The 15,612-nt window shown below is 44.8% G+C and overlaps 1 protein-coding gene across 1 annotated transcript in view; it reads left to right on the top strand.

Moving 5' to 3' along the window:
- myo16 (myosin XVI) overlaps positions 1 to 15,612 on the top strand; it is a gene marked incomplete at both ends in the record, with an annotated part of 165,579 nt that overhangs the window by 51,114 nt on the left and 98,853 nt on the right. Inside the window, 4 exons of the mRNA XM_083638226.1 lie at positions 942 to 1,050; positions 4,460 to 4,584; positions 4,779 to 4,904; positions 10,364 to 10,439. Of these exons, the coding sequence (XP_083494352.1) occupies positions 942 to 1,050; positions 4,460 to 4,584; positions 4,779 to 4,904; positions 10,364 to 10,439 (436 nt within the window). The remainder of the gene's footprint in view (positions 1 to 941; positions 1,051 to 4,459; positions 4,585 to 4,778; positions 4,905 to 10,363; positions 10,440 to 15,612) is intronic.

The following is a 15,612-nucleotide window of genomic DNA, read 5'->3' as shown; positions in this document are numbered from 1 at the left end:
ACATCTTGAATCTTGAATCTATACCTCAGCAGCCTTATAGTTTTGCTGATTCGTTTTCAGAGCGCCATGTTTTTCATGCTGCTATGTCAGCTGGTTCCCTCTCACAGTTTTCAGCCTTCTCCCCGCGTCTTCCCTCTCGCTGTCTGCCTGACGACTAGGCCATAAATCTCCTAGGCGCACCGCAACTGGGTCGTTAGAATTCTATTAGCTGTAAATATTCAATAAGGATCCTCATTTAAAGTCCCTTGTCCCCCTTATCAGACCTGGTCCAGCCTCGATCGTTACACCGACTTGTCTTTTATGGTTTAGTCAAACAACAGGCGGCAATTTATGGTTGGATCTTGACATTTGCCACTTGAAAGGATGCGTGTTACTTTTAGCACCTAACCCTAGGGGGAGCGGATAAAATGAACACATAGGTAAATGAGATATATTTCCCAGAGCTTGTGGACATTTCTGCTCTCCTGGTGAAGCATTGCCGAGTTCTTACAAATAACTGACTGCAGTGTTCTTGTGCCGAGGGAAGCAATCAATCATAAGCATATTGTGAGCAGCTACTGGGCTGTTGTCGGATTAAAAGTCATGAAAAGAGCCTGGGGGAAGGTGTCCCATGTTATCTCACACCACAACCCTGAAGACTGCTGTGGCAGGCTCCTCGCTGGGTAAACACACATTCATCTTGTCACACACTCACACTCACCTCCATGATCCCCAGGTCACATTAAGCAACACCCTCGCTCTGCAGTGCCCCCTATAGGCCCTTATTTAATGAGTTCTTTAATTCACTCTATTGTCTGTTAACGTCTCCATGGTTCTCCTCAGATAGGCTATACGCTGCTGGGAGGCCCTGATAATTGGGCCCACTTCATCATGGATTCCAGTCTGATGAATGGTCGTGGCTAAAAGTCCATTTGTTTGTGTCTCCTCTGTGCATCTGGAAGGCCGGGGTTAACGTGCTGCTGCAGGATGTCAACGGGAACATTCCTCTCGACTACGCCTCAGAGGGAACTGAGACCAGCTACATCCTCCGAAAACACCTGGAGGAAAACGGTAACGCAGCACACCTCTCTATCATCTGGGTAGGGTTGGCTTAGAACGTGACGAGTTACGTCTTAGTTTTTCTTTTGTTTTTGTTTGTTTTTCATTTGAGAGGCTCCTGAAAAGGCTGAAACGGAACTTGCATGACAGAGAGAGAGAGAGAGAGAGAGAGAGGGTTGAGTTTGACATTTTAACATTCCATCCTCCATAAACTCAATTAACTGTGCCTCAGCGAGATGTGTCCCGCTCATTTGCATATTATCCCAGCCCTTCCCGAGGGAGAGAAATGATGCTAAATGAGTGAAAGCACATTTTCCATTTGCCTCATTTAGGAGATATTGGGTTAATGTGAGAATATGACCGTCAACGGGTTAATAAGTCATGTCTACATGCAGTTTCATCATGAGGGGGAGGCCATCATTATAGGAAATTGTGCCATGGATGGTGAGCAATCTTATTCTGGTTGAGGGGAGATATGTTATTAAAAAGTACAGTCCAGGGGCCGGTTGCACAAAGCACCTTAAGTTAAGATTTTCCTTGGAGTCCGAGTTAAGGTGTCCATAAAATAAAATCGGTTGCACAAAACATCCTTAAATCTTCTCCTTAAGGTTAAGGTGCAACCGGCCCCAGGCCATGGCAACGTTGCTCTATCTAGTACAGGTCGACTCATCTCATACAGTAGCATTCAATTTCATTTTGTTGTAGTGCACTCCAGTTCAGCCTGACTCATTTCAAGCTAACTGCTAGCCTCACTCTGCCACTGAGCAGGTGCTCTCTGTGTTCAATGTATTCAAACACATGTACCATTTTCTTTTTTTCTTTCTTTCTTTCCACATTCTGTCCCTGTTGAGTTTCACCGTTAGAATATGAGGCTGTTAGAGCTGTGAGATAGCAGTGTGGGCTAAACCAGGTTACTCGTCTAATTGTTGTTTCTATTACCTCATCATTCTGGCCCAGTTTCATACCCAAAAGAGCTGCGATCATCACTTGCTCAGTGAGGCGTGTGTGTGTGTGTGTGTGTGTGTGTGTGTGTGTGTGGGTGTGTGTGTGTGTGTGTGTGTGTGTGTGTGTGTGTGTGTGTGTGTGTGTGTGTGTGTGTGTGTGTGTGTGTGTGTGCGTACGTGCACGCACACACACATGAAGGTGAAGTACACCTGCAGGCTGAACTATGGTGTACTGGATTGGGGTGCCACCCTCCTGCAGAGAAAGGAGGGAGACATGAGAAAGAGAGAGAGACAGAGATTGTTTTGCATTGTACTACTGCTTGGTCCTTGGTCCTTGGTCAGGACATCCGAATCTCTCCCCATCTTCCGCAATCGGCTAAAAACTCATCTCTTTTCTCTCCATTTCACCTCCCCCTAACCTTCCCTCTCCATCACCCTTACATGCTGTCCACGGACCTTCAACTGTCTGTTTGTTTGTTTTTTGGCTTTTATTGTATTTATCTTTTTCCTTATCTCTGCTTTCCACTATGTATGTTACATGATCTTATGGTTGTTATTTTCTGTATGTACGTCGCTTTGGAGAAAGGCGTCTGCCAAATGAAATAAAGTAAAGTAAAGTAAAGTTATAATGTAATGTGTATAATGTGTGTCTGGACCCCAGGAAGACTAGTGGTCGTCTTGGCGGCAGCTAATGGGGATCCTTTTAAATAAACAAATAAACAAAGAGACAGAGAGACAAAGAGTGACAGAATGAGACAGAGAGAGAGAGAGAGAGAGTGCAACACAGAGAGACAGAGGGGAATGGTGATGATAAAGCTAGACAGACGGCTATAGACAATGATGGAGGGCTGTCCCTTATCCATCTGTCATTGGCCACACACAGGATCACATGACAGATGTGAGCTTCTAACTGCAGACAACACACACACACACACACACACACACACACACACACACACACACACTCCAACCCACCAGCCATTGAAATTGTAAGACTATTCTTTGCTTTCCCCTGCCAGCCCCCACGGTGATCTCTCCCCTCCTGCCTTCCTCCAGCTCCCCTGATAACCACCCCCACCCATCACACTGAGCTGTGCCGCCATGAAACACCCTCTTTACTCACATAGTCTCTCTCACTGGGTCTCTGTTGCTATAGCAACATGGCGAAATGCTCTCATCCCCGTCAAGTCTGTGTGGTTGCAGAGGGAAGACAGACTGTCCATGTGTCTCTGATTGCTCCCTTTCTGGAGAGGGACAGGGAGAGAGAGAGAGAGAGAGAGAGAGAGAGAGAGAGAGAGAGAGAGAGAGGAAAAGGTTGTGTTACTGGAGAATGTCTCTTTCCCTTGGGGCACCTCACTAACCCAAATACAGAAACCAATTCCTCTAGCTAGCCAAGGCCAATCGTGTTTTATGTTAATACAGGATTGTTACTGGTTTTGGCACCACTGACAACAAGGACTCCCTTTGGCCACGGTATTGCACCTATGGGCATGTCAGGGTATTGCACCTATGGGCATGTCAGGGTATTGCACCTATGGGCATGTCAGGGTATTGCACCTATGGGCATGTCTGACATGGCTACAATCCCCGAGGCTCTCATTTGTTTGTAAAGACAAACTCATTGATTAGCTGATCCAACCAATCTATTTGGAAAAGTCCCATTAGTTAGCGAGCGCCCTACAGCTAATCAGAGTGAAACATAGATTGATCTATAATCAATCCATGTCGTTACAGCAACCAAAACCCATGCACTGTGTGTGTATGGGAGTACGGACTGGAGCAGACCATTGATCTTCATAGTGCAGGATAGACTGGTTGTGTAGACCCCTCTCCACCTTTGTCGGCCCAGGAGACAACCTGGGACGGTTCAGGTCAGAGACCGGGGCGCTGTATGTATATTGAATGACTCTCTGAATTTGTACAGAGACATGGTCAATATTAAGATGGCCGGTGGCCATGCATCTGATTTTGTAGACTCAGGTTTTAAGCGTGGGACACATGTCGTTATACATCAGGCTGTAGGAGTTTGCACTGTGGGTGTTGTTGTACACATAGTCAATGTGCTGCTGAAACCACATGCCCACATGTTTCTGTCATTCAGCACTGATATTGTGTGACTTAGTCATGCTGCTCAGCCTCTTATCTGCATGCACCATACTAAACACCAACCAAATCCTGTGAAGACATTTTGAAGTGGGAAGGGCAGTAGTGATGTACTTAGCCATTACTCATAAGTACCTATTGTGTCACTGTCATACCCATAATCATACTGCATAGTGCCCTCTCAACTATTATTACCATAATGATAATGATCATTCCACAACAGCTGAAATGGAGATGGGAGGTTTGGGCAGGACACTGTGTGAGCTTGTTCGTGTGTGTGTGTGTGTGTGTGTGTGTGTGTGTGTGTGTGTGTGTGTGTGTGTGTGTGTGTGTGTGTGTGTGTGTGTGTGTGTGTGTGTGTGTGTATTCTGTAGGTGTGGATGTGTCCTCCATGCACACCATGAGGACCCAGAGGCCCAGCACCATGCTGTCTGACGTCAGGCAGCTCATAGCCACCGGGGGCAGCCTCAACCAGCCCAATGATGATGGGGTCACTCTGGTACGTGACATCTTTACTATCATGTGTGTGTTGTCTCTGTTCACACCCTCTATTCCAGTCTCATTCTCTCTCTCCTTAAACTCTGCCCCCTAATAACAGCTCTCTTTTTTCCATCTTTGCTTTTGCCTTGCTCTCTATCTCTCTCTCTGTCTCCCTCTATCTCTCTCTTTTCTCTCTCCCCCCCCTCTCTCTAGCTCCACATTGCATGTGCCAGTGGCTACAGAGAGGTGGTGTGTGTGTTGCTGGAGAGTGGGGCGGACCCCCACCCCTCTGACAACAGCTTTTGGACCCCTCTGCACCTGGCCGCCAAATATGGACAGGTAACTGTGAGCGCACAACCACGCAACGGTCAAATCGTTGACATGAATTAAGTAGTCGCCTAATCCCAAACCATCGCTGCATTGATCCAATGTGATTTCAGCCAAATGAAAGTTGTTGAAATAATGAGGAAACTATTGATAGCAGGATTGTTACCCTAAGGGACTGGCCTCCAGCTGCCCTCCCCACTGTCTGATAAACTGCCCTTTTTGGGCCTATTGATTAGACAGAATCACAATGCTGCCACGCTGCAGCACTGCATATGCATTACCGCATTTTAGATGAGCAGCTTAATGGTCTCTCTTAGAGGAGAGGAGATTGATTTCCAGATGGGGAGTTGGGGTGGGGGGGTGATGGGCTCTGCTGGGGTGGGAGGAGCTGAGTTGGGGTGGGAGGGACTGAGTTGGGGTGGGGGGGGGGGGGGGGTGATGGGCTCTGCTGGGGTGGGAGGAGCTAAGTTGGGGTGGGAGGGGTCCGGCTATGAAGGAAGGGAAGTGATCACGGTAAAATCTTGCTGACCCAACCAGATATTTAATTACATTTCTGGGGCTCTGTGCTTGACTGCTGACAAAGAGAATTTATTCATGGGGTGTTTAGAACAGCTCTTTACTTCTTGGGTTCATCCTCCTTGAGGCCGTGCCCCCCCCCCCCCACCCCCACTGATTCAATGTGTTTTAAAAATTATCTCTTCCTCTCTGTTGCCTTTTAACTTCTCTGTGTTTCATTCTTACCTAGATTCTTCCCGAGTCTGCTGTTTTTCCCCTTATCTTCCTCAACTCCTTCCTCCAATTATTGCTGGCTTTCACCCTCTTGACTTAACAATTATGTGCATGCTGACCCACGCATGCTCGCACACTAGGGGTGGGGGGGGGAATCGATACACCATAGTATCGCAATATTTTGCCTGACGATATTGTATCGATGTTTGGACGCCAAGTATCGATATTGCAAAAGAAAAAAAAAAAAAAAAAATGGCCATGCCAGGCCACCGGGCTACTATAAACTTTAGTTCCAAGGCCAGCAGTAAACAAACGGTCGCATATTTTCAATTTGTTTTAACAGTAACAGTTTTGTCATAACAGTAATTTACAAATTCCCCAGTTACTGAATGGGCTGCACAAGATGTTTTGTGCAAGTGAAGTGAAGTTGCATTGTTCAGTACAGTACATCAAGTACAGTAGTCCACACACACATCCAGTTGGACTGTAAGTAGACTGTAGCAAACAGTTCAGTTTGTCAGGTGCATGCAACTATGACATGACTTTATGAAAGTTGTTGGTCTGTCTACTTGACAATGTTGCTGCAATAAAATGGTTGAAGGCAGATGTACAGACCAGATGTTGACAAAGTTTTCCTTTGGGGACATCATTTGCAGTTGAAAAAGTAAGAAATCGCAATATATCGAAATATCGCAATATTGAATATATCGCAATATTGAATATATCGCAATATCGGCGATATCGTAATATCGCAATACTATCGTATCGTGACTCAAGTATCGTTTTAGTATCGTATCGTGGGCATCTGGTGATTCCCACCCCTATCGCACACACACACACACACACGCACGCACACACGCACACGCGTGGTCTGTGTAAGTGCACCTGACTTGAGAGTGGCAGAGTAGAGGAGTGGGGAATCGATTAGGTCTCCTCTGCAGTGCTAAATCGCCTCAGCCCTCCACACTACTCCCTGCTTAGTGCTTACTTCAGAGGGGCCAGTGCTTTGCTGCCTGTCTGCATACCAACTAGACACTGATGCCCAGCCTGTCTTACCCACTGGCTCTCTGTCAATCACATGTCAGTAACACCGGCCATTATGGGCTCAAATGGTGTCTTTGTAACCACGTAAATCACTGGTCCCACTAATGGGAGGTTTACTGTCACCAGGCAGAAGCCCACTGTTGCCTGGAAACACTGTCTGTTACTGTAACGCTAACTGGTAGCTTAAACCTAGAGCAAGGCTCGTGTTTCACAGGAATACGTAATCGACTGACCCTTTAAGAACATGTACGACCCCATTACTGTAGCTAATTAAGCTTCCGTTTGTCAAGCCTCTGGCGAGTTCGACCCTGCCCTGTGGCTGCCTTGGCCTCAGCTAGTGCTTTACAAAATGTTACTCTCTTGGGCGTTGAATTTTGCATTAATTTGTGTCAGATTTGCTCACAATAATGACAGGGTCTTAAACTATACCGATCAGCATAAGTCAGTCCCTTTTAAATTGAAGGTACTTGTGAAGGCTATGATGACAACATAAGCGACCAGCAGCCTCATAATTATGAATTTGAAATTTGCCAAACAAAAAAGTTAGTTAATGTTAATCCTAAGAATAATTTGGAGGTTCATTAAGTATTATTACGGTGACCCACAAATAAAACCCTTTTTATGTTGCAGCAATAAAACAGGCATCGAATCTACTTCTTACTGCCTCTTTGTTGACTGGCGACCTTTCGCCTTGTCCTCATGTGAACTTTGACCCGTCCAAGCGTTTATAGCTTGTAGCGCTAGTGACGCACACGCGTTTCACTGGCGTGGGCCAGAGCCAGTTAGCTGGATGTGCTTAGTCACTCTCTTCTGTAGTGTAGAAGATGCTCTCATACTCCACTACAAGAAGCTCTGCTAACACACATTCCTCCAAAGCTGTTTGATCTCTCTGAGCTCTCACCACAGTCTGTTGGTTATTTATACATGATGTCAAGAACTATTTTTACTGGAGCCACTTTGATGCAGCAGACAATTAGGAATCAGTAATGACGACATTGATTTTGTTCCGTTGATATTCATCTTCTGAAGGAATGGACAGTTAGCATTAGGCTTGCAAGGCAGCTGGATTCACACAATATCATGAGATCACGATCACTGACATCATAACCACGCTCCAAGCTATTGGTTTGAATCCGAATCACCGGTGGTTCGCACCAATCGGCATCCAGAGGCAGCTACGGACGGGATTTAGGTGTGACGACAGCGAGAAGTGAGCCCGTGATAGACGTGACAGACAGATGGTTAATCCAATCACCTGCCAAGTGGCTTGTTGAAAAGTGCCTCCCCCTTTCAAGATTCAAGATTCAAGATTTTTATTGTCACTCCGTAGCACAAGTATCACGTGTGAAATTCTTGTGCTGTAGACTCCGTTACAACATACTGTAGTGCAAAAAATAAAAAATAAAAACAAGAGGCAACAAGCAATAAAGCAGTAGACACGCCACAGACAGTGCCGTATTCACTGCACATATGTGCAAATGGCATGAACATACTTTAAACATAATTAAACATAATAACATTCTGTTAGGTGCAAGTAGCATATAATGTACCTAATTAAACATACTATTGAACATTAGTCATACATGATGGTAGCAGCTGCAGTGCGGTAAAGTACGGCTACTACACTATTTGTATATGTTAAGGAGTCTTGTGGCCTGCGAGAAGAAACTGTCCCTCAAGCTTTCAAAGGTTTGCTGAGCACGTTCCCAGATGGTTCTGTGAAAACAAACAGTCTGGCAGCGTCAGGTTAAGTTAGCATTACTTGTTGTCAAATTACAGTCTTTACCACCCAATAAGTCCTTCAGCCAAAACATTTGAAGAGAAAACATTGGAGTAAGTCATAAATGACATCCTTCCTTATTACTGCTAGATATTGCCGGAGGGATTTGGCTGGAATGGTGGATATTGGCTAGAGGTATTGCATCTCAGCTAAATTTAGCAGTGTGAAAACTTCACAGAAAACAGTGTGATCTCACTTTAGTTTTGAGCATCTGGAAAGCAGGCCTTCATATTTGTGGACCTCACCAAGCGGTGTGGAAGATATCCCTTTTCCTTGTCAACAAACTCAGCCACTCTCCAGCTATTTCCACACATCACACACGTCAGCCTTCACAGATCACATAGTGCTTGGCACCTCTCAGATCATGCGGCACACAGGCGTTACTCCCCTGAGAGAGGTGGGACAGAGGGTGTGGAGTAGAAGATGAAGGCTAATGAGAAGGGGAGGAGGACTAGTCAGAGAATTCAGAGAATGAGAGCCTGGGATGAATTCATTGGCGGTACAATATCCATAGATGACAGACATCACCATGACTTGTGTGCCATAATGAGGACAGACGTGGTCCTCCACTGTGACATGTGATGGAGGATAGCTAGGGTCATGTGACGTGATGAGGATAGCTAGGGTCATGTGATGTGATGGAGGATAGCTAGGGTCATGTGATGTGATGGAGGATAGCTAGGGTCATGTGACGTGATGGAGGATAGCTAGGGTCATGTGATGTGATGGAGGATAGCTAGGGTCATGTGATGTGATGGAGGATAGCTAGGGTCATGTGATGTGATGGAGGATAGCTAGGGTCATGTGATGTGATGGAGGATAGCTAGGGTCATGTGATGTGATGGAGGATAGCTAGGGTCATGTGACGTGATGGAGGATAGCTAGGGTCATTAAAGAACCTCTCCTGTCACCGATGGCAGTCCTATAGACCTATCATCTGTCACATCCACCGTATACCTGCTGCTTTGAGCTTAAAGTTAGCCTCTGTGTCACTGACTGCGTTTACATGCACACTAAGAAGCCGTTCATTATCGTATTTCTGGAGTTACCTGATTATTGAAGTGGTCATGTAAACAGTATAAACCATGATCCTTTATCAGATAAAGGCCGTTATTGGATTATGATAAATCCGATAAACACACCTAGCTTTCTGCTGAATCATCATGTCCACTGACGGACTTTGAGGTGATTTCCCGCTACTTAGTAAAGTGCATGTAAACGTGGACATCACATTATTGCCAGTCACCTGACCTGAGTATTCTCAGTCATCTGATTATTGTCTGCATGTAAATGCACTCAGTGTGTCATCCTACCAGCTTATCCACACGCACATTCTAGACACGGTCTGAAGAAAGTAGACAGCCATGAAATCACACAAATCAAGATAAAAGTTTGTTTTTTGAAAAAAATTAAATCTCATATTACTATTATGAAAGTAGAGGTGTTGAAGAACACACTCAATATAACAAACAACAGTTTTAGGATCACTATAATGCTTAGAGAATTTCTTAGCAAACAAAGCTTGTTCAGGGGAAACTTGAAGCTTGTTCACCAACGTTGGTGAACAAGGGCGATTCTCTGAATGTTGCTTTTATGAGTAGGAATATTTCAATAAGCATATCTTCTTAAACTATTTTCACATTACAATGTATTACACATCATTTGAAAGCTTACAATTAGCATATTTCATCTTACAATTTGCATTTTCATAATCTGTAAAAACTGAAAAATGACCCTGGCCTACTTGTTACCCAAAACACCAGCCCCTGTCACATAATGGGAATAGCATATATGCTGATATTGTTTGTATTCTTTGTATTGATGGTTTAGTTTTGGAGTGACATACTGTAGATATGTTTGTATTTGTCTGGGATCTAATGAAAGTGGGTGTGGATGTTTCTCCCATGTCTTCCTGCAGACAAGCATCGTTAGCCAGCTCCTGAGGCACCGAGCAAACCCTACTCTCTTGAACTGCAACCAGGACAAACCCTCAGGTAACACATTTTGGCTTTCACATATGCACGCACACGCACACACGCACGGGCACGCACACACACACACACACACACACACACACACACACACACACACACGCATGCATGCATGCATGCGCGCACACACACACACACACACCACGCATTTGGTAATGAAGCAGAAACATTTATTTTGACTTGCTGAGCTTTTTCAATTGCAACAATAATCGCAGTGATAATGTGAAATATACACATACACATACATACACACACACACACACACACACACACACACACACACACACACACACACACACACACACACACAGAGTAAATAAGGCTCATTCATCACCACTGGCTGTGGTGATTCTATCTGTGCACATCTGTGTGTATCTGGAAGCTTTAGCCTCTTGGGAGAAAAGTCATTCATGAATAAAAGATAATGCTAACACCTTACACATGCCTGTGCACACATACATGCACATTGCACATACCTGTGCATGTATGTGCACACATACCTGCACATGCCTGTGCACACATACATGCACATTGCACATGCCTGTGCATGTATGTGCACACATAGCTGCACATGCCTGTGCATGTACTGTATGTGCACACATACCTGCACATGCCTGTGCACACATACATGCACATTGCACATGCCTGTGCATGTATGTGCACACATAGCTGCACATGCCTGTGCATGTACTGTATGTGCACACATACCTGCACATGCCTGTGCATGTATGTGCACACATACCTGCACATTCCTGTACACACATACATGCACATTGCACATGCCTGTGCATGTACAGTATGTGCACACATACCTGCTCATGATAACACTAACACCTTACACATGCCCTGTGCTGTGCACACATACCTGCACATGATAACACTAACACCTTACACATGCCCTGTGCTGTGCACACATACCTGCACATGATAACACTAACACCTTACACATGCCCTGTGTTGTGCACACATACCTGCACATGCCTGTGCACACATACATGCACATTGCACATGCCTGTGCACACATACCTGGACATGCCTGTGCACACATACCTGCACATGCCTGTGCACACATACCTGCACATGCCTGTGCACACATACCTGCACATGCCTGTGCACACATACCTGCACATGCCTGTGCACACATACATGCACATTGCACATGCCTGTGCACACATACCTGCACATGCCTGTGCACACATACCTGCACATGCCTGTGCACACATACATGCACATTGCACATGCCTGTGCACACATACCTGCACATGCCTGTGCACACATACCTGCACATGATAACACTAACACCTTACACATGCCCTGTGTTGTGCACACATACCTGCACATGTGCACAGATTTGGGGTGTTAACGATATAATCATAAGGGGCTGATGTGATTAATTCCCTAATGAGCATGAATGTAGAATATCATTAGCCAACATCATTATTGTTTCTTCATTCAGGAAGCAGACACGCCCATGACTAGAGCATGTCTGAGTTAACACAATGCTGCCCTGATTCAGTACTTGTGTTGGGTTGGGTGTATGTGTGCCTATTGTATGCACCAGAGGTGCCCGTTTTTGACTGGCCAGTTCAGTAAGGAGATAAATAGATGAGATTATCTGCAAAATGATATATCCACCATGTGATAAAAGTATACCTACTCTTTGTTATTAGTATGATACTAACAAACCTTATAATAAGGATTGAGGCCAAATCAATATAGCCGGGTAGCGGTTGCTGCCACCACCTTTTGACCGGTATGGTCTGGAGTCAGAGATCTGAGGTAATACACAAGAACCAGGTAGAGTAGAAAAATATACAATGCTTTATTTAAGAATGTATAGGCTAACATGTAGACAGCAAGAATGGAGAATGGGTAGGTTCACTTTGAGATTGGGAAGACAATGGTCTCACACTCTGCCCCCACTCAGCAAAGTAAACCCCCAGCTATCCACTACACGCAAGGGGGATTCAGTGATCAAGCATATCACTACAAACGGGCACACACACTGCAACAAACCACACTGACAGGCAAAGACTCCAATGATGTGAAACACACGCGGGGCTAAGTGATTGAAGATGAACTGAGGACTGTGCGGTCAGCTAACCAAGTCCTCGCGTTACTCACCACCTCCCACCTGCTGCAACACTGTTTCTTTAAACGTTTGCTACAGACAAGACTATAAGACATGGACTAAACAATTAACATCTAACATTGAGTTAAAACAGAACTACTCTACTTCCCCAGCTGACAAGGCCCTCCCCTCGGGTCTAAGCTTTGGCGTTGGGTCCGACCTGGCTATGGTGCAGCGGGTGGGCGAAAGCGTCAGGGCCAGCGCAGAATTGGAGACACCGCGAGTGTACAGGGAGCCTCCACACCAAACCAGGGAACGCCAGGGCACTCCTATAATCCCCAGCCCTAACTGACTGTGGTCACGCCACCACAGTCCTAACTGCGCGCTTCCCGTTAGTCCCTATATTCGCTAGACCTACCCACCTCCACCTAAAGACCAGGACAATCCCCCTATTTTTCACTTAGAACCCCTCTTCAGCAGGCGCATGAGGAGAGAAGCAGAGAGAGAGATGGGAGTCTGGGGGGTTGTCAGTCACACAAGACAAGATAAAGCCATCCCCTCCCCTGTGCCCTGTTAGACCTCATTACAGACGGGGGGGATCTGAACTCCCTGTGGCTCTTAAGTGTAGTTGTATGGATCCACAGTGAGGTTCACATTCTGCTCATCCATATGGGTTTTGAGGGGGGCTGACACGGGCGATAGGAAGGAGAACAGAGGGTTGTATCTGGCTGTAGTTGAGAGTTCAGAGGCTTTTATTTCTCTGTAGCTAACGGCAGTATTGCCCTTTGAGTGTCTTTTAATCAATATTTGTACACCTCACAGAGATAAAGGTGGGAGTCTCCAGAGACTTCACAGTGTAGAATCATTTTTAAGAAGATTAGCACCTCCCAAACCCCCTAAATGCTTTGGTACCTGCCATTTGTGCTGGAGATTGACTGATACCTCTGGCTCTCGTGTATTCCTTCTTCTTTGTGTCTTTGTTTTTGCTATGATGCTGATAGGTTCCAGTGAGCTTGTAAAGACCGTGGCTTGTAGAGACAAGAATAGACTTTTAGAGAAGTCTACAAGAGACTTTAGATGAAGAATTGGGAACACTCACTTTGTCTTTGTCTTTTGTCTTTATTTAAGATCCCCATTAGCTACAGCAGAGCTGCAACTATTCTTCCTGGGGTCAAACAACTTGCATAGTTTCAAGATATCAAACAACTTGCATAGTTTCAAGATATGACATACAAAATTTACATTCTGTATAAAAAATACATTCTGTACAAACGGTACAATTTCGAATATTACATACATACTGTACCTTTCAAGATATTGCATACATCAGAATTACCTACATACCATTACAGATGTGTAGAATATACATAAAACTACATCACATTATGTATACCTATATATATACCATTACCATATCTTATATATAAATTATACAAATAACTATTACCATCACCATATATATTATATATTAGTTATGTACATGCTTCAATATGCCATATATATATCTATATATATACACATACATACATACATATACACATACACGCCAGTTGCATCCATATATATATATATATATATATATATATATATATATATATATATACATACATATACATACACACATACAGTACATAGCATTATCACAGTAGTAAGTGCTTTCAAGAGCTCTAATGCAATGCAATGCTCAATTGTCAGTTATCTATCAATCGGATTACAGGTGGATTACAGAATTTAGTCCCTCAAATGTTACAAGAAACACATGATTATTGAGGTCGCGTTCACATATAAGCTGGTGGACTCGGGGGGGGTGAAGTTGCAACATTGTTTAATTTTTCATTTGCTCTGGTTCGCTTTCACACATGCAATTTTCCAAGCACACCAAACTTTTTGAACAATGTCACATGGTCGAAACGCTCACTCATCTATTGGACAGAATATAGAGGGGAAATCTCTCCTCTTCTGCCGCTTTGCCTGCTGAGGGCTGACTGAACAACACAAGTGAATCCGCGAAACACAACCCATAGAGAAACACCACCTTTATGCAATCTTGGGATTTCTGCTTTTACTTTGGTGTTACTATCTAATAAATATTTTACAAGAATGCGCCCAATATGAGCAGCAGATGAGGCAGCGAGGGAGGCAGCGCGGTGCGCACGGACCCGTGTGCGCGCCGCAGTGTTTTGCTTCCTTCTACCACCTTCTACTCATGATGCACTGCCTTTCCTATATTGCTCTTGTGTTTGGTTCGGTTTGCTTTCACACCACAAACGAAGCGTGCTAGAGTTCACTTGCAAATGAACCGAGACCCACGTTTTCAAGCGGAACAGAGTTCGCTTGTTTGTTCCGCAACAGAGTTCGTTTGCGCTTTCACACCACCCCAAACGAAGCGCACTATCCGAGGAAACGAACTCTGGTGCAGTTAAAGCGGACCAAACAACTTATATGTGAAAGCGACCTGAATAAATTTAGAAATGGGAAGATACAGTATATAATAACATTTTGAAGATTTGTACTAACAGCTGAACTGCGATTGTACTGTTTCATGATGGATGTAACCTTTGTGCTATAACTTGCTCCTCTGTCAGACAGTGGCAGACATAACGGGCTCTATTCTCCCACAGGCCATCGGCGCTATTACGGGCCTTAACCGCAAAAAAACGTGCCTTGCGCCTGTTTCGGCAAGATAGCAATAGGCTTTAGGCTGCCAAATGCGCTTTAGGCCGAATGGGCGTGGCGCAGTCCCAAAGTGGGCGTGTCGGCGCTAAATACCAGCCTAGTGATATCTTGGGACCTGGCGTACATTTAGCGCTTTGCGCTTTTGAAAAGCAGGCCTATTCTGTGCCTTCACTGCCTCTTCTCTGTCACCCTTCTCTCTCTCTCTCTCTGAGTTCCCAGCATGCATTGTGTTTCTCCATTTCGCTACTAAATAGCAACCAAATGAGCCAAAATAGATATAAAAGGTAGTTCTAAATTAATGTGTAATGGTAACACAGCCTGCCATTGTCAACATTTCAATATTGGACCAAATAAAACATCGAAATGAAAACACCACCCTATGTGAAACATATATGTCCTCCTGGGCCTATATATACCCCTTGTCGAGTT

Source organism: Poromitra crassiceps (genome assembly GCF_964638095.1).
Source record: "Poromitra crassiceps genome assembly, chromosome: 6".
Classification (NCBI taxonomy): Eukaryota; Metazoa; Chordata; class Actinopteri; order Beryciformes; family Melamphaidae; genus Poromitra; species Poromitra crassiceps.
This window is presented reverse-complemented; position numbering and strand designations above follow the sequence as displayed.